Source organism: Photinus pyralis, unplaced genomic scaffold (assembly GCF_008802855.1).
Source record: "Photinus pyralis isolate 1611_PpyrPB1 unplaced genomic scaffold, Ppyr1.3 Ppyr1.4_LG9, whole genome shotgun sequence".
NCBI lineage: Eukaryota > Metazoa > Arthropoda > Insecta > Coleoptera > Lampyridae > Photinus > Photinus pyralis.
This window is the reverse complement of record NW_022170878.1, coordinates 14,556,383-14,576,243: the sequence shown is the minus strand read 5'-3', so window position 1 is coordinate 14,576,243 and position 19,861 is coordinate 14,556,383. Positions and strand designations below refer to the sequence as shown.

Genomic DNA, 19,861 nt, shown 5'->3' with positions numbered 1-19,861 from the left:
TCTCGAATACTTAGTCCTAAGTAACGCAGTTTTAGATGAAGATTGTCTCAATTAAGTCTTTCGTTTCACTACACAGCCATTTCTTAAGTAAAAGACTTAGAGAGGAAAGGGGAGGGGGCTGAGATAGGACACATTGATGTTTCGGAATTGATAACGCATACGCTTCTTAGAATATTAAGTTGTTGGATGAAAGTGGTCTAATCTTGTTTTAAAGATGTATGTTATTGTTTTACTATTAAGTAGTTAATAGATTGTGTAATTGTTTCTGAAGCATTTAAGAAATTCCTCAATTGTTATATAAGTTTTTTGCATTTTTTTAAACGAGAAATTTTTCCGTTATTGCCGTGTCTTTCTCGGCACAATACTGGTACAATTGTTTTAGTCGTAGGATGTGAGAATTGTTGTGTTCATATTTTTACAGTATTTTATATCCATTGAAATATATCGAAAGAAAAAATTACAAAAATATATATATAGTGATATAGTTTTTTACAATACAAAAAGAAAGATGACATACGAAAAAATAAATGTGCTGAAGTATTTCACGTTTGCAACTAAGCAGGGCAATTCTCTAAGCCTCGTCGACCATCTAAATATAGTAGATACACATACTTATTTATGTAATATAGAAATATATACCTATCTTGTGCGTAAATTTCAATTACTTTGTATATATGAAGCGATTGAGCACATGTTACATTATTCATTTGTATATAAAGTTTGTTAATGTTTTGTACTTACTAGTTTTGCATACTTTTGTTTTTAATGATTGCGTTATGTTGTCAATTTACATTAGATTAAGTAATTACCTTTATTATTTGGTTGTAGTTCCTGATAAGTTTTACATATAAAAAAAATTAATGCTTTTAGCGCATTTTATTTTTTTACTTCTTTTCTGATCCTTATCCTGTACATCCATCCATATATACAGGGTGATTCCTATAGTACCTGCCACCGTTTGGGAGCGTATAGGGGGTGCCTAGGGGAGTATTTTGATATAGGACACTTGGGGTCGGAAATCTAAAATAAGGGCGCCAGAACCAAATTTATCTTCTGGAATTTCACGCCTGTATGTAGGCAACCCAACCGACCGACGTTTCGCGCGGAGCGATGCAGAGCGAGTTAGCGCGAGGAAGCGACATGGGAGGGAAGGAGGGAAAACGACAGTCAAAAGCAATAACGTTTACAAGTGTTCAACGTGGCCACCGTTGTTCTGAATGCACTTCCTACATCTAGCCAACTATTATTATACTATTGCCATAGTGTTTATTCACTTGATACGCGTCGTTGCAGACGGGATTTCGTGGGTTTAAACAAAATTCTGATCAAGTGTCAGCCACACATCGCCGCCTGAGATCGCTCCGTGTGCACCGCCGGCCGGTTGGGTTGCCTACCTACAGGCGCGAAATTCCAGAAGGTAAATTTGGCTCTGGCACCCTTATTTTAGATTTCCGACCCCAAGTGTCCTATATCAAAATACTCCCCTACGCACCACCTACACGCTCCCAAACGGTGGCAGGTACTATAGGAATCACCCTGTATGTCTTGGATTTGGTCCATCCATTTTGTTTTTGGTCTTCCCCTTTGCTTCTTCTATCTTCATTATTCTTGTTCGGTTGCATCCTTACTAGAAACGCGAACCGGTTCAGTTGTTTCTTTTTTTTCCCGTTATTTGCTCTTGTTCCGCCATTTCTTACCCTGTCCCACTTGGTTTTTCCAGCAATTTTTCGTTTCCATAGCATTTACTTTCCTTTCATGTTGTTGGTATCGTTATTACTTTATGTATTTTTCTTTTCACCCCTATGATTATTATATATTATTGAGTAATATATTCTTATTTTACTTCTCAAAAATTTCTATGTTGTTGCCCTTTCCATTGATTTACTCTTGCATTTGATTTCTTTGTCTGTTTCTCTTTCATTTATGGTCATTATTATTGTTTTGTTTGTGTGTATTTCCATTTTCATGTTTTGTCTTATTTGCTATTAATACAGCACATCGTCTGCTTCTAGGTTTCTGTGCCCAATAACTATCCATTTCGTTATATTTTTCACTTTCTCTATAATAATGATAAAAAGTAAAGGGCCGTCTTCTTGTTTTATTCCCTTATCTACTCATTTTGAATTCATCTGATCTTGTCCCGCTATTTGCACTCTTCCTCTTACTGTTTTATAAGTACTTCTTGCAGCCTGAAAGGTTCCACCCTGTATATACAGCTTACGACGATACATACATACAATTTCTAGGTGGGGAAAAGCCAAGGTTGTTTTATTAGAAAGGTTGTCTGGTAATTCTAAACCAATAGAATGCTTGCATTTTGAAGGCGGGAAAACGTCATCCAGAATTCACATTTAAAATTGCTCATAGGTTACAATGCTAATAAAAGGGGTAAAAAAGTTAGTTTTTGCAGTATATTTTTGGATTTATATGGGTATATGTATATGGGGGTGGTTCTTATATTGGAAATCTTGGAAGTTTATCGACTTCCACCTTTGAAAGCAATCAAAGTATTGCAAAAATGAGTGTGGTGCGTAAGCTGTTTTACATTGCACGAGGACTTGTGGAAGGTGGAAATGGATAAAATTCCGCGTTCTACAAAATAGGAACCACCCCTATGTACCAATACCTAGCCTTTGGGATTTAAAACTCTAAACATTCTTTAGCGGATGACGCCAAATAAAATGCTGTTGCGTTTTATGGAATATGTATATTTATAGTATGTACAAAATAGTAACCGAAGTGCACACGGCGAGCTCTGTCGTTGGGGTGAGCCCAGATGCAGGTTTTCTGACTGATGGAGTGTGGCGCGAGGTCGAGTGGAAAGGTGACCTGGTTCTGCAGGTGGAAAGCTTTTTGTTTCTTGAAGTGGAGTCGAAGCAGAAATTGCGATGCACTTTGCAGAGTTCGTGGCTCTGCTTTTAAACGTTTGCGGCCAGGGACGCTACGCTTTCATCGGTTGGTCGTTTTGACCAATGAGGGCGCCGCACGTTTTAGTTTGCTGCCGGATGTGAAACATTTTCTTACCCATTCTTTAAGAACGGTAGGGTCCTTTGGAAACGTAAAAACCGAGATTTTATTTACACCAGGATGAGGAATTTTAGTGTCACCGCCACTCATCTAAAAAAATACTTAATTATAACATACAAAAGTGCATATAATTGATAAACTAACCTTTCAATCACGGCTATGAAAACCCACAAAATTCACAAACTAAATGTCTTTATATTCCACCAAACAGGTATCTACAGCTAAAATATGTCCTTATGCACTTCAAAATTCAACAAATTTTAAACAAATAAACTACAACTCAAGAAAAATAAGCACCCGCCCGACTACAAACAACGTTGAACGTCAATGTCAGAATTCTCGATGACGTATACATTCCGTCCCTCCCGCTTCCGCCCACATAGTTACCAGGTAACTTTTGAAATAAAATAACCTTGGGGAAAAGCTGCCTGTGCCACCTAGAAAGCACGAACGGGAGTTACGTTTGGCATCTTGTGTTGAATGGCGGTCGTGAAATAGTCGCTCCATAAATGTTTGTTGTTATTTTGTGTTATTTAATGCAGGTAGTAACTTTTGCATTTCTTTATATCGCATTTGTGTTTTGCATGCCGCATTTTATATTTGTTGTGTTTGAATCTCTGTTTTTGAAATTTACTTGGTTTAACCGCAATACAGAATCGCATATTTAATACCGTTATGCTATTGTTTGTAATTGTTTTTACATTTTTTGTGTAATGTTTGCTTAATTTATGTTTATTGATGTTGATTACTTGGTCTTGTCCCTGAAGTTACATTCATATAAGTTTATGGTTCATTTTATTTTGTGGAAATTACCGATTCGGTTAATGTATGTACTGACTTGTTGTTTGTTACTAACAATTTTCTCCGTGAATGAAGCAGTCACGGGGGTGGTAAAAACTGTAGTCAAATTTGTGTTACGACACCTAATTCCGTGATTCTCTTCGACATCCAACTGTAGGTTCGAAACCCCGAAACCAGGGGCGGACTACCCATCTTGCAGGAGCGAGATTACGCTAATCAAAGCTCTTCAGTTTAGAATCTGTGCGTTAAATGAGTGGCGATTCAATAATTTCCCATATCTTGTTTTTAGTCAAATTTGCCTACAAGGCCATGTAATTTTCCATCTTGCTTTCAACAAAAGGACTTTATTGCACCAAAGATGAGTCACATCCTGTGTATTTCACCCTTTCTCAGAATTTAGGTACCTGCTCCTACCTGACCCATTGTTTCAAAAAACTTGCTTTGAGTGTAACCAACCTTGTGTATATGCATTTACTATCTTTGTTAACTACTGCTTAAATTTTTACAGAATATTTTGTTAATTAACTTTTGGACTGTTTTAATCAACCTGCAAGGTTTTTCTTCGTCGTACTCTTTTTACCCTTGGCAGTTACTTTTGCGAGAGTACGACACCCTTCTAGCTTTGCTTTACTTTGTTTATATTAACGTACATCAACTAAATTTCCGGGTTTTCGCAATCTTAATAATAAAAACTTTTCACAATTTCAGTGTTTTATTTAACGTTCCTTCCCTACTGTGCTTCAGGTCAAAGCGTTGTCCTCAACTAACGTAAGGGGGCCCTGACTTAGATGTTTTATCACGTGCCACTTTTCAAATTTAAGCGCGATCTCGTTTGGTTTTGGAGGGAATAGTCATTCGGGTGGCCATTTTTAAACGTTGCCGGGTTTACTTTATTTCCGTGTTCTTTTGGTGTGAAGTTATCGTAGAACCTGGGGGTTAAGTACACTACAAGCATTTATCAACATCTTGGGTATTTCCAGCTCTCCCAGGGTTTTCCATACGTGTCTCCTATCTACGTTATCCAACACTGCTTTTAGATCTATGAATGTTAAATAATACACTCCTCCTCTCTTTCTCTTTATTATATTTCCTAATGTACAGGTTGATTCGGGAGCAAATGAAAATTTTCATTTATTTCAGATAAATTTTGAATAGCATGAGAGGTTCCACCCTGTATATACAACTTATGACGATGCACACATTTTTGAGAGTTGACAACCACGCAATTTTTAGGAGGGGAAAGCGATTTGCGCCATCTGTGGGTTACGTTTGGCATCTTATCATGAATGGCGGTCGTGAACGCGTCGCTCCATAAATGTTTGTTGTTATTTTGTGTTATTTAAAGCAGGTAGTAATTTTTGCATTTCTTTATATCGTATTTGTGTTTTATATGCCGCATTTTATATTTTTTGTGTGTTTCAAACTTGGTTTAATCGCAATGCAGTCACATATGTGGTCCCTTAAAGCTATTGTTTGTAATTGTTTACGTTTTTGGTGTAATGCTTGCTTAATTTATGTTTATTGATGTTGAATACTTGGCCTTATATCCCTGAAGTAACATTCATATAAGTTTTGATCATTTTATTTTAATATGAGGAAATTACCGATTCGTTTGATGTATGTAGTGACTTGTTGTTTGTTACTAACATTTTTCTCCGTGAATGAAGCAGTCACGGGGGTGGTAAAAACTAGTCACAATTGAGCTACGACACCTAATTCCGTGATTGTCTTCGACTTTCAACCTTTCACCTACGTTGTGTTAATACTATGGCGGTTGTTTTTATGTGTTGGGACGTGAGGGACCATCTGGAAGGGAATTAACTAAAATGAAAAGTTTTTCTACGTAAGAAAAAATAAGAACAAATGAACTGCTGTGTAAACTACTTCATGCGGATGATTTCTTAGGAATCCGTACCTATAACAACGATGGGTCACCCTGTATGATGCACATTTCAATTTTTAAAGTTGAATGTGGTCGCTAATTTTAGATTGAACATAAATTCGATCATGTTATTTTGTTCGATTTATTAATGTTTTTCGTTTGTAGAAGTTTATCTCCGGTCATTGCGATAAGAGTTTGTATAAGCTCATTAAGTTGTGCGCGGAAAGAAAACACAGATGTTCAGTTTATTTCGACGCGTATTAATTTTGACAAAGAAGTGTATGTATGGCGCAGCCTGGAGTAATCGGTTTGTTTTAGAAGAAAATTCGATTTTATAAATACGTCATTATAAAATGAATGTTATTATTTCAGTGAGCTGAACCGTTGTCCACGTTTACAAAGGAATTAATCTTCAGTTGGCGTTTTGCTTTTCTTGGTGAGTCATAAAGTGAGTCACAGTAGTAACCGTATGTTAAGGGTGATTAAACTTGAAGGTAATTCGACTAATAAAGCCCAAATTACGACCCAGGATGTGAGATATTATGTCATTGGTGCTGGCGTACAGGTGATACAGGGTGACAGAAAATTATATGTCAATATATTAAAATATTTAATCTAATATATTCTTATTTCACATGCTACCCTCTTTACGTTTGACACTCTACCTTAACCTCCTTACTCTTTTTCTGTGCCAGTCTTCTGTGTCTACGCGACTTAATGTGACACGTCCACTGAAATTTCCCGATGAAAATTCGCTCGCACGAGTTACAGAAATGCTTTTCGGCCATCGAAATCGGCAATCCCAACGTTTCCTGTTTGGCCAACGGCGCATAGGGGCACCTTGCGCTCTCGATGAAGCTCTGCACAATCGAGACCGACGGTTGCGTGACGCACTCGTCCCACCTGTCGACGTCCGTAGTGTCCAAACTGTAAACGGGCGGCACCTCTCGATTCGAACTCATGCTGAGGAGTCGATTGACGATCCACCTCCTCTGTTTCTTGGCGTATCTACGCGTCACCCTTTTGAGATCTTCGACCGCCGTTGCGAATATTTGTCGACCGATCTCCGAAGCTCTACCTTCGGGATTGAGCATTAGGTACTTGTGAAACTCCTTAAAGCCGATCGATTGAAAGATGCCCTTTGTGTAGTCGACAAGTCTGAAACACGGAACTCGTGGAATTTACGGTAGCGGTATTTTTGACGAACTAACAATCAGTGATACAACGGAAGTGTTATAACAGAAGCGGAAACGGATGTCAAACTATTTTTTGCGGAAGCGGAAGTACTATTATAACTTTCATAAAAACTATCATAATTAGTCGTAACAATTTAGTTTATTGAACTAAGCGATAAAACGCACGAATTGTTCCGACGAACTATTTAGATGAATGAAAGTAAACAAAAACAAACAAGTTGCGTCACGTCACGCGCCGTCCCGTTCGCCCAATCAGAGCGCACCTCGCAATATTAAAAAAATTCGAGTATACTTCCGTTATAAAACACGGAATCGGCGGAAGTGAAAAAATATGCAGAACTTCCGCACTCGCGGAAGTCTCGGCGGAAGCGGAACCAGAGGTCTGTCTTATGTTTGCGTTACTTACTGATTCTGGACTCGTTGCTCGTTGTAACGTCTGTGGAAATCCAGCAGCTCGTTTACCAAACCCTGTTCGATCATTTGGTCAACGCGCGAATCTAATCTGCCGTCTAGTGTTGCCTAAAATCGTTTTATTAGCCGCTCGCGTCTAGCGGGAGCATTCACCTGTTCACAGATCATCCAAAATATTAAGGCGTTTTTGAAACGTAACGAACCGCCGAAAGCGGATCCGCCCTCCGAGGTCTGCTGCTCTAACAATATGTCGCTATGCTTACGACCTTTCCGATGAAGTATCTCCAGTGAGCTAAAAGACGTGGGGAATTGCTGTTTTATCTAAAACCCTCGGTAAGACTAGAGCTCTGTGGGATATGATAGCAATAATCTAATCAGTTAGTATATGCTGCCCGCTAAGGTTTTTGCATTAAAATAAAGGCCTCATAAAAAATGAGTGTGCAGAAATGACTATGCGAAAAGATGCTGCAGAAGTTCACTACTTATTACCGACTTCAAGCAAGGATAGTACAAGTACCAAAAGTGTCTGATTTGATCACCAGGGCCTAGTTTGCAGACCACAGAACTCCATCCAATATTATTTGAAACTCTGTACCTTAATACCTTACGTCTATCATTCGGATGAAGCTTATTTGCACGATCAGGATCTTGCTCTAACAGTAGCTTATGTAACTCGCTGTTCGACAACTGGCTCGTCTCGAACGGCGAGTTTTGCTCAATCCATGCACCGGGCTCCTCGACTAATATTCTCCACAAGAGAGATTCGATGTAGTAATTCGTCCCACCGACGACAATCGGCAGTATATTTTTAGCAAAAAGGTTGTCGATCTTTTCGCCGTTAAGAAACTACTCGCTTGGAATAAAGGCAGTGAAAGGATACGATAGATAATGCTCGGTTCCTAAAATCGACAACGCTACAAGATTGACTTGGATGTAATTCGTCGATTAGGTGATGCGGTGCCATTTGACGTTCTTCAACGGTGGCCTTCGCTGTTATTATATCGAGGCCCTTGTAAATCTGAAGAGAAACGATTGCGGGCAGCTCACACGGGGGAAGGGTACAAACCTGCATTGAATCCGCACTTATTATTTGTCCACCGAATTTTCTGGCCAACTCGAGGGAAAGTTTAGTCTTTCCCGAGCCTGTGGCGCCTAAAATAATTACGAGAGGCAGCTTTGAGGTCATTTGAATGTTCAATTATCAAAAAATCAGATCAGAAACAATTTAAAAATGTGAGGTTAGAAGAGGGGAAGTGGCTAAACTCCGCGTGCTTTCCCGAGTCGCCAAAAAGTTACAGGGTCATTCAGACGCGTGAATGAGCACTCGGTTAATTCATTGTTGTTTATTAATACCCCCTAGATACACACATTGATCAGATTTAGCATCTTGCGACATTTTTTGTCCAAAGATAGAATGACAATACACTTGTCAAAATGATGCCATGCATTGTTGCAACCTTTTTGTACAGAAGCACCCTGTACAGTAGCTAACTTTCCTAACCTCAAAATTAATTTCTGTAACTAAATAACTTTAAAGAGTAATGAACGAATTCTTTGCAGAAAATAATGTGTGCGGACAAACGATATTGCAGCTCGTTTCGAGAGGAAACGCTGTCATTGCTGAACTTCTCCGATTAAAAGATTACATTCCGACAACGTTCAAGTAAGTCCGTGCCCCGAATCGGTGGTTTACTAACACTTCTTCTTGCAGACTAGAAACGAAACAAGATGTTCAGAAGTACGGCGAAATTATACTGGATTTCAGTTACCTAAAATTCGCAGAAGTGCAGGAAAATAAGATCGAATCCAATGAGGTGCATTTATAAATGTGAAATGTGCGAATAATTACCGTCCGATTGTAGGCACTGAGAGACTTGGACGAGGAGTTCCGTGACAATCACATAGAGATAATCAACCGATTTTATTTGGCATTTGAAAGTATTCACACTTACGTTACCGATTTGAATCGTTTCCTGGAAGAGTTGGAGGATGGATTTTACATTCATCAATCGCTTGAAACTATCTTTGCTGATGTTGAGGGCCGACAGGTTATGGTAAGTTTTGGTCGTAGTGTCTGCACTACAATTAAGTAGACTCGAGCTTGTGGCTTAATAAAAAATCACGAATGAAAACCTTTGGAGATGTTTGGTATAGCTCAAAGTTAAAGTCATCTAGTAAATGTGATAATGAGGAAATTACTGGTGTCCCAAGTAAATTAGACATTTTTTTCTCAAAAAACTAGATTTTGTAGGGGTATATGAACTGCTCCTTCATGTGAGAATCAATTTTGTGGTCGCCCAACTTAAGAAAGCGACATTAAATGCAGGTTTAGTCTATTACACTTCCCCTAGTCGAGTTTTTTTACGAAAATCATGATCGCGCGCGTTTGTTACAAAACGCAGGCAAACCGAAGTAGATACTTAAAAATTTTCAGAAGGTAGGTATATGACTGTAACCATTTTTTAATAATCATTATATCCAATGCGTTTTTAATAATGTTTATTTTCTACACATTGAATTATTTGAAATGTAAATTAGGTATCACAACCGAACAAAAAACAAAACTTATGCAGCTTATTAGCATTGACTAATACTAGTCAATTCAGAAGTCTGACAATCTTCCAATCTTTAAATAATCCTATAGAATGTGGCCTGTAGAATCCATAATTTCAAACAGTTCCAAGATTGGGCTACTAGTTCAAAAGTTACAGCCCTTTGAATTTTTTTCGAAATTGGTTTCTAGCCTATAACTTTTGATTGAGAGGTCTAATCGAAAAAGTACGAATTGTTTTGGATTCTACGCACCAAAATTAATAAAAAAAAGTGTTTTCCCGAGAAATTTTGGTGTAGTCGATTTTTGGTAAAAAAGGAAGGTTATACACTGCCTTTTTTTGGGCCCCCGAAAAAAAAATTGTCTCAGATCGACCCGGAAAAAAAATTTTCTTATAGAATGTGGCCTGTAGAATCCATAATTTCAAACAGTTCCAAGATGGGGCTACTAGTTCAAAAGTTACAGCCCTTTGAATTTTTTTTCGAAATTGGTTTCTAGTCTATAACTTTTGATTGAGAAGTCTGATCGAAAAATTACGAATTGTTTTGGATTCTACGCACCAAAATTAATAAGAAAAAGTGTTTTCCCGAGAAATTTTGGAGTAGTCGATTTTTGGTAAAAAAAAAAGGAAGGTTATGTATTCAAATACTATGCGAAGTATTCGAATACTTCTCAAAGTATTCAAATACCCTGCGAAGTATTCGAATACTAAATATTTGTGAAAGTATTTGAGTTACAAATACAAATACTGCTTCCATAAAAGTATTTAATTGAATACTTTAAAGGATTTGAATACTAAAAAGTATTTACAAAATCGAATACTGCCCAGCTCTGGTATGGGGTCACTTTTTTGGACTGTGGGAAATATTTCGGCAGTTGGTCCGGGGTGATATATTTCGGTAATTCTCTTCGGGTGTAAAGTCAAGTTTAGGTAGTTGGTTCGGGATGCGGAGCCATTTCGGTAGTTGGCCCCGGGGTATTTCGATAATTGTTCCGCCATTTTGGATGCTGTGTTGAACCCACCATCTTGGATGCTATTTTGTATCCGCGTCATCAGTGATTTCTGGAAAAAATTTTTTTATTGTCTTTGGAATTTGAGCCCACGATACCTGAAATAGAAGGCTAGCACGTAACCATTGAGCTACGGAGCCTTTATTAATTTCATAGTTATAGGCTGAAGACAACCTTTGAACGGCGACCAACGTTTGGACTTTGAACGGTGAGAAATGGACGTTGAACGGCACGCAAACTTTGGACTTTGAACATTTTTCTGTATCTTTTTGAATTAAGAAAATACAGGGTCATTCCGAAATTGACATTTTTATTCCTCTCCCGCATCCCTTAAGCGAGCGACTATTTTCCAATTTTCATTTTACCATTTTAAGTTTGCCTGGCATGAAACTAACGCGACCCGTTACAATATAAATTCCATTCAAATCTTTCGAACGGATCTTTTTATTAAGCCTGAAACTCTAATCTATACTTTTTTCGCCGATTTCCTTGTCAACTTGTTGTAGTGCGAGGCTCTATACCTGTACGGCGTCATGTTGCTCATCGTCGATACCCACATCGAAGGGATAATAAGAGAGAGGCTGCTGATATCGTACTACCGTTACACACCGCAGCGGCAAGATGGTAAAACGCACATCGACGAAGTGTGCAAGCTGTTACGGGACACGGGCGTCAACTCGGCCAAACGTCCTAACAATTATCCCGAAGATTATTTCAGGTAGGTAATCTGTGGACACTTTTCCAGCACGGGGAATAGCGTATTTGGTCTAATTCCATGTTTATTTTCAGACGCATCCCGATCAACTCCATGTTCATCGACGTGGTGATCGGAAGATTGCGATCGGACGACATTTACAACCAGCTCTCGCTCTATCCGCTCTCCAAACATCGAAGCACGGCGCTCGCGACGCAGGCCTCGATGCTTTACGTCTGCCTCTTCTTCTCCCCGACGATCCTCCACAACCAAACCTCGATAATGAGGGAGATCGTCGACAAGTACTTCCCCGACAATTGGGTGATATCGCTCTACATGGGCTTTACGATTAATCTGGTCGACTCGTGGGAATTTTTTAAGGCGGCGAAGATGGCCCTGAATAACACCCTGGAGAGCGTCAACGTGAAAAGTTACGGTGTCTCTTACGGTTCGACGATCGTTACTCTTCTGGAGAGAACCTCGAAACTGCTCAAGGAAGGAAACCTAACGAGCGAGAACGTCATCAACGATATCAACAGCATCACCAGCGTTCTTCGCGAGTGCAACGCGACGATACGCTGGTTAATGCTCCACACCGCCTCGAAAAACGACAGAAATAAGCGAACGAAGGTGCTACGCGAAATGGTCGTGGCCGAATCGAAATCGTCCCCCGATCAGTTATTCAAGTTGCTTTTAAACACGGCGCAGCTGGAGTTGGTGACGAAGGAAATTGTCAAGGACCTACTGTCTGAGAAAGACAATAAGTGGGATAGCTTGAAAGAGGAGGGCCACAACCATCTCGTCGAGCTTTCGGAAGTGTTCGGCGGAATTAAACTGCTGACGCGCATCGAAAAGAACGCCAATCTGCAGAGGTGGTTCGTCGAGATTTCGAAGGAGATCAAGTCCCTGGATCAAAACGACAGTAATTCGGGTCGAAAGATCGTGCAGCTCATTCAGGCGTTGGAAGAGGTTCAGGAGTTTCACCAGCTGGACAAGCACATGCACGTCGTGCAGTGTTTAACCGAGACGCGCCGCTTTCTGCACTCGATGATTAAGAATATGAACGTGAAGGAGGAGATGCTGGCGATGCTTCAGGTTATTGGCGATATCAGTTACGGTTGGGAGCTGATCGACTCGTATACCGGCATCATGCAGCTCGGTATCAAAAGGGAGCCGATGCTTTGCATCAAGTTGCGCGCGATTTTCCTGAAGTTGGCCTCCGCGCTCGAAATTCCCTTGTTGCGCATTAATCAGGCGCACAGCGAAGATCTCATATCCGTCTCACAGTATTACAGTAGCGAGTTGGAGATTTACGCGCGCAAAGTTTTGCAAATCATTCCGGAGATGATGTTCGAGAATATGGCTCGAATCATCGAGATACAGACGTCGGTTTTGAAGGAGCTGCCGACGAGGTTGGAAAAGGACAAGCTTAAGGAGTACGCGCAGCTGAATGAACGTTTTGAGTTCGCCGAACTGACCCATTCTGTTTCGGTTTACAGTGAAGGTGAGAAACAACCATTCCACCTATCCAACCGGTACTGTCCTTTCCCATAGTAACTTTCTTGTGCAAGAACAGCTGCGGCTCTTATCTAACCACGACATTTTTGCCGAACCTGTGAACTGATGTAGTCTACTACGGCATGAGTAGAAAATGGTCGTGGGTCCATGCGGATGTGGCAAAACCAACATGTGGGCTTTGGGTAACAAGTGGGACACTTTTTCAGCAGTTGGCTCGGGGTGCAAGGTCAAATTTTGGCAGTTGGTTCAAGGCAAAATTTTGGTAATTTGTGCGGGGAGCGAGATCTTATTTCCACCATCTTGAATGGTATTTTGGACCTGCGTCACCGGTGATTGCACGACGATTACTAAAACTACAACCACCGTTTTCTCGCCGTTCAAATTCCACACAGTTTGCTCACCGTGCAAAGTCCAAAGGTTGCGCGCCACTCAAAGTCCATTCCTCACCGTTCAAAGTTCAAAGGTTGGTTGTCGTTCAAAGTCCACACAGTTGGTTTACTGCTCATATGTCGACCGTATATCACCTGGTTACGCGCTAGCTTTTTAGTTCGGGTACCTTGGGGTGAACTTGAAAAAAAATTCCTTAGATGTTTTAGCGATTGGACCTTACATAAAATAAACCGAACAGGTGTAGTGCTACATCACAAAATGAAAAAAAAACTCTAAAAATACAGAAAAATTGCTGATTCCAACATGAATCCTTAAGGAACTCCATCTGCTCCCTTTTTAAATTGAAGCACACAATATTCAACGTATAACATTATCTGATTTTAGGTATGCGGATGATGAAAAGCACCTTAGTCGGTGTAGTGTGCTTAGATCCAAAGCAGCTTCTAGAAGACGGCATCCGCAAGGAATTAGTACGGCACATTTCTAAAGCGCTACATAACGCGCTCATTTTCAGTCCCCGCCTCAAGTTGGACGAGCTAGATCAGCGGTTACGGAATCTCGCTTGCATCATGGACGGCTACAAGCGATCCTTCGAGTACATTCAGGTAGGTTTATACACTCTGGATTTGCACCCGTTTATCGATAACAGGATTACGTCAATATTAACGGGCTGAAAATTTGGCAAGAGGAGGTGACCCGCATCATCAATTACAACGTCGAGCAAGAATGCAACGGCTTTTTGAGGAATAAAGTGCACGCGTGGGAGAGCGCCTATCAAAGTCGGTACGTTCCGATCCCCCACTACCCCCCGACCGATCTGAGCAGCGTCAACTTCATCGGGCGTCTGGCGCGAGAGCTGATCCGATTGACCGATCCGAGGTTAGGCCTTTGTGTTTACGCGCGGAAATTAATCTGCGAGCTGTTCCAGGCAGTCGATCTACTTGGAGCAGACGTCGACGTGGTACGACGCGAAGACGCACAAGTCGATTTTAAACAAACAGGAGTTTCAACTAATCGCCTCCGCGCTGGAAATAATCGGATTGGTGGGGTTAGATAAGTTGTACTCCTTCATGATCGTTACAAATTTACAAAAAATCGTCGGTAAGTTGGACGATCGACTATGCCAGTGATTTATTTGGGCGATTGTCGCAGCAATTTTGGAAAACAAGGAGAAGAAAAACAGCTCGTGGGGTAATATTATTACAAGCATTTCGAACGAGCTGACCTCGTTGGATAGCATTCCCAATCTGTATAAGTTTTTGCACAACTGCGTCAATCGCACTACGAAGTTGTGGCCGAACGTGCTCGATCTCGTTCTTAGCGTAGGACAACTGCAACTGTTACGTAATTTAATCGCGTTCCAATTGAATAAGTCGTGTAAATTCGATGCCAAAGATTTAGAGTCATCTTTAAGTCTATTAAATAGGTACGTATGAGTGTAACTTTTAATTCGTATCCGAGATTACACTGAGACGCACCTCTATATGCTCCAGATTTGTGGTCATGGTCTACATCCTTTTTTTTAATGTTACAATGAATTTTTGTTATTACACAATTTCTGCACGACTCAAATAAGTACTAAAAACGTTGGAATTCTAGAGCGCTGTTAAACGAGTTACGTTTAAACGAGGAATCGTCCGAGGTGAGCGAAAACGTTCTGCTAACCCTCTCGCCGTACTTCGACTGGATGGGAATGAACAATCCGTTACACAAGATCTACATAACGACGAAACCGAGCAAGGAATTCCCTACCATTTTGTTCATCTTCGTAATCGCCCACCTTCAGAAGATATTCGTCTTTAAAAGCACTGGTAAGTACCTCGAGCTGAAGGTCAATTGCACTCGAGGCGTGTTTCAGCTAACCTGCCGAAGAAAAATTTCGAATTATTCGACGGGCTCCCTGTGATAGTCGCCGTTCACACCGTACTGAAACAGTTTCATCCCAGTCTAAACGAGGCGTTCATTCGTCACATGGCCAAGTTTGTGATGATACTCACGAAGCAAGCAGTGAGGTAGAGTTGTCGAGGGTAAGCAGTTGCGTGCGGTTTATTGTGGTATTTTTAGTGGGAAAAATGGCGAAGTTCCAAACGAAGCTATATTGGGAATTAAATTTTTGGAAGTATATGCGACGTTTTTGAAAAGCTCGCACGATTTCCTTTTGAAGTATTTGCCCGAAGAGATCATGCACGTTCATCATATGATCGCAAATCCGAATATTTAAATTTTTATACGATTATAATTAAATTAAATAAATAGCGAGAGGTTCCACCCTGTATGTATAACCGACATTTTTGAAAGCTGGAAACCACACGAGACGCATTTTATGGTGACAAAGTCATTTATAAACCAAAGAGGATGTAAAATAAAGTATGCCGACTGGACCTCCCTGTATCCGTATGTTAACAAGTACGGTAAATATCCGTTTGGTGACCCCGCCGTTCACATTGGAGATGAATGTAGCGTAAGTCGTCGAAGAACATTACACATTACCACCACAGTGGACACTATCAACATTGACTGGTAAAAAATGAAGTTAAAAACTGCATATAAACATATGTGTCTGTCTGAAAATCCTTCATTTTAAAGCGCACTGAACTCAAAACCCGAAAAATAACGTCACACACATCCTAATTTTTTAATGTAAATTGTACAATACAAGGTAATTTATTAAAGTTTATCACTCAATGCTTCATTTTCTTTAAGGGTGGCTATAAGTCCATTTTCATTAAGTACATGATCGGGATCAGCGTAGCCGATTGCATTCTTATCCATGGTAACCATCCGGCCGCCTAGCGCATTCAAAATTGCATTTCCCGCGCATATATCCCACTTCTTTATGGCGGTCACGTGAAGGTACATGTCGGCGTTACCGTTTACCAACTCCAAAACTTTGTATCCGGCCCCGCCCGCCGAAATAATTTCAAATTTTCTGTCGGAGAACTTTTGTTTGACGAGCTCCGCGACCTTTCCAGAGTGAGACCGAGACACAATGAACCTGAGTTGTTCGCCGCTTTCCTACAAAGTAAGTTTCAGTGAGTACGCCCGCTTAAGTCATGTTTACCTTGAGGGTATTCTCGAAGGAATAACCTTTCCCTTTCCAAGCCCAGAAGGTCTTGGAAACGAACGGTTTATGGATGACCCCGATGATAGGCTCGCCTTTCACGGCCACACAGACCATGGTCGTGACATACTCGTAGAGCTTCTCTACAAACTAAGATTAGCACCAGTGGCTCGTCAACGTACGTTACCTGTATACTCTTGTGTCGCGTCTAATGGATCGATCCATACCGTGACGTCCCCGACGTCAACCCACTCGTCCCGTAGGCCGGAATCGAGTACCGCCGAGCTGTAATCGCCGCTTTCGCTGCATACAGTCTTCGATTCTTCCGAGATTACTCGCAGATCGGGAAAGGGACGACTCAAACTGTCCACCATGACGCAATGCGAGCGTAGATCGGCATTCGTCACACTGTCATTTGCACCTTCCTTCGTCTTACCTGTGAGCAAAGGTATATAGTTACAAACTTGACGCGTAGAAAAAAACAGCGGAATTTATTTATCATTCCCTGCGCCTCTCACGGTCGTTTTTAAAGCGCTTCGCACGAAACTATAATGTCACCATGAGTAGTCCTGATTTAGCAGTTTTGGTCACGTAAAAGACACTATGATTGTATTATCGCCCGTCAGACTGGCGCCGGCAACTTTTCCCATGCCATTAATCGCTCTCGACACATCGGGAAGCCAATGGCTCATACAATATCGTCAAACTCATTCGAAAACTACTGGTTTTTAAAATTCTGGACTATCCGGCTCTTTAAACGGACCTGTACATTCCTCACCACTTAAAAAAAATCGACCATTCCAGCGTATTTTAGTATGATTACAGATTTCGTAACGTAAGCGATCCAACAAATTGAATATTAACGTGAAATGTTAGTTTATGAGTTTACTTATTTATAATCATAGTAATTTAGCGAATTTTCTAGAGCGATATCAAGGCGCCATCAATTCGATAGAGAATTAGTCACCGGCGATAGGGAATGAAAGCACAAGTAAATTAAAGTGTGTTCAGTTCAGTTCCAACATGGATACCGAAGTGATAAATAGTGAAATTCGCGCTCGTTATAGATTGACATGTTATACATTTGAGTATAAGTAAGTTGTAGATCATAGTAAACTGTTACAAATAAATCTATTTAAGGACCCATAAGTCTACATGGTAAATTGCGAAAAATGCCTCGACATAGTATGACATCAATCTAATAGGTGGCGGTTCGGTCCCTATCCATTTAAATACGACTACTGAATTATATCCCTATAAGGCTCAGTGGCTCAGGGGGTTAGCTAAAGTAGGGTTTTTCTTCGTTTGCGCGCACGTCATCAATTCTGTTTTTGGGGAATCAAAATGTATTTCACAAAATTGGTTCTTGAGGCAGAGTTGTGCGTTATTTAAAAAATAAAAACAAAAAACCTGTAGTAAAAATGTATTTTTTTATGTTTTCAGGTTACCTATCAATCGAAATTGTGGTAGTTTACCGCGATATTCTGTGCCAAAAGTTGTATAACCTTTAAATGCCATCGGCTTTACCAAGAAAAAGTAAGCGACTTATTTCTAGTCTTATTCGTTATTTTGAACGACAAAGGGATAATGGCGGTCCGCTTTTACCAGTAAGAGAGGTGGGTCGTTACTTTAGTAATATACGAATTCGTATACGTAACAAGTTTCATTTCACAGGAGGGAGTTTCGGATGCATTCACTATTAGTCGGCGAACAGCGACTTCTATTTCACAAGTTTCTAAATCGGGAAAAACCTCTAGAAAACAAGGCGATGTAAGAAACCCGTTAGCGATGTTGATCGTTTCACACAAGCAGCGATTCGGAACTCCATCTACGCCATGATCCCACACAGACGTTGAATGGTCGAATGGGGGTTTATGTCAATCAATTTGGAAGATGATTCGGAGGAAGATATTTTTGTAATTGATGATTTTCGGTTTAATCAAATATCAACCTTAAGATTTGAAGTCAACAAAATGGCTGGTGCGCGTGCGGCGTTTTCAAATTCACGAAGAGATCCGAAAGGTAAAAAGGGTGTGGTCTGATTTATACCAGGACCTCGACCAAGACGAAAACAGGAATATCAGCGAGCAAGTTTATCGCCCTTACGACGTTCATCAACCAGCTGAAACGTTGCACGTTGATGTATTTGGGAAAATATGACGTTCCTAGAATCTTGAAATTCGCGATCTGATTTTTAGGGGAATTTTTCGAAAGAAAAAAATTCTTATGTAATGGTTTTGTCGGTCTGTCTGTTCCTCGTCTAACTCGAGACCGAAAGGAGGATGCGTGCTATTGAATATGAGCCGGATCAAAATTCTGGTTTCCGATTAGGAGTGGAGTGACAAAAATTTCCCGTATGCGATTCTTCGTATCTTGTTTATTGTTACATAATTTGAAAGTTGTGTGGGCTGTCAGGGTTTTTGTCCCGTAGAAGGTTTCCCTGACATCGCGCGGTTGTGTGCGTAATATATTTTATGTTCTCGTCTTTACTTACGCACTATAGTTTTGATTCAACTTCCTTTCTCATTTGTGTACAAAAAAAAAACACGGACTGCTACTTGGGCGCGCATGTGCACTTGACTGGAGTGACAAGGAAAACTTTCAAAATAGACCATAGAATTTCCCATATTAAATACATGGGGTTTTTGGTCAGAACTCTCCCAGCCTCTACTCCGTAATTTTCGTGTTTCTATCTGAGAACAACATTAAGGAAGAAACACACACTTTGGGGGTGTAGGTTCCACCCGAAACATTCAAGATATTGGGTTATTTGGAAAAAAAGCTTATTTAGTGCCGTATAGATGAAGATATTTGAAGATGGCAGATTTCCAAAGAAATATTGCATAAGTAAATGTGGTGGATGTGCGATTATATCCATGAAGAGATGTTTATCGAGATCTACTACTACTAAATGGATGTTTGGTGTACGAAATTCATCTTATTTTTCCCTCGGGTGTCTCGATTATATATAGATATAAAAAAGGGAGCCTCTATGTAAAATAAATGGATTAGTTAAAGCAAGTATAATATAAAAGTGCAATAATTAACATACCCTTGCTTTGGATTAACAGATTGTCTTTGTGGCCCACTACCTCTTTGCCGCCACTCTCGGCTGCCCTAATCGCGACGGCCAGCAGTCGTCGCAGATTAATCCGTGCATCCTCCTTAGTCCCAATTCTATTCGAGAAGAAGTAATAAAACACTACGAGACACAGGGCGAACAACACAAAGAGGCCCTTTTTGGTAACATGAACGGTGCCCCCTAAATTCATTTTTAAATCTCTGAGCTGGCCATTTTTTATTTGTTTACCTCGCCCGG

The 19,861-nt window shown here is 40.4% G+C and overlaps 3 protein-coding genes and 1 long non-coding RNA gene across 5 annotated transcripts; 2 read left to right on the top strand and 2 right to left on the bottom strand.

The window, feature by feature from the left end:
- The first annotated feature begins 5,118 nt into the window (after positions 1–5,118).
- On the top strand, positions 5,119–6,296 carry LOC116181474. Of its 2 annotated transcripts, XR_004147257.1 has the most exons (3): positions 5,119–5,176; positions 5,876–6,146; positions 6,205–6,296. It is a non-coding gene; the product is annotated as an uncharacterized LOC116181474 (long non-coding RNA). The 2 variants fall into 2 exon arrangements; XR_004147256.1 differs by lacking the exon at positions 5,119–5,176 and having other exon boundaries at positions 5,456–6,146.
- A 10-nt stretch (positions 6,297–6,306) lies between these two features.
- LOC116181471 (tRNA dimethylallyltransferase) lies at positions 6,307–8,709 on the bottom strand. Its single transcript, XM_031501855.1, has 6 exons — positions 8,384–8,709; positions 8,198–8,335; positions 7,913–8,145; positions 7,471–7,609; positions 7,313–7,425; positions 6,307–6,868 (listed from the first exon to the last, which is right to left on the bottom strand). The coding sequence occupies exons 1-6, from the start codon at positions 8,501–8,503 to the stop codon at positions 6,358–6,360; spliced, it is 1,254 nt and encodes a 417-aa protein (XP_031357715.1). The 5' UTR covers positions 8,504–8,709; the 3' UTR covers positions 6,307–6,357.
- Positions 8,710–8,729: 20 nt separating this feature from the next.
- Positions 8,730–16,166, top strand: LOC116181470 (WASH complex subunit 5). Its single transcript, XM_031501854.1, has 12 exons — positions 8,730–8,980; positions 9,029–9,131; positions 9,180–9,371; positions 11,386–11,597; positions 11,669–13,077; positions 13,866–14,086; positions 14,131–14,360; positions 14,410–14,582; positions 14,634–14,907; positions 15,081–15,292; positions 15,340–15,493; positions 15,546–16,166. The coding sequence occupies exons 1-12, from the start codon at positions 8,859–8,861 to the stop codon at positions 15,700–15,702; spliced, it is 3,459 nt and encodes a 1,152-aa protein (XP_031357714.1). The 5' UTR covers positions 8,730–8,858; the 3' UTR covers positions 15,703–16,166.
- LOC116181472 (putative inositol monophosphatase 3) lies at positions 16,093–19,845 on the bottom strand. Its single transcript, XM_031501856.1, has 4 exons — positions 19,595–19,845; positions 16,730–16,978; positions 16,543–16,685; positions 16,093–16,496 (listed from the first exon to the last, which is right to left on the bottom strand). Exons 1-4 carry the CDS (start codon positions 19,812–19,814, stop codon positions 16,149–16,151), a joined length of 960 nt encoding a protein of 319 aa, XP_031357716.1. The 5' UTR covers positions 19,815–19,845; the 3' UTR covers positions 16,093–16,148.
- Between the last annotated feature and the right edge of the window lie 16 nt (positions 19,846–19,861).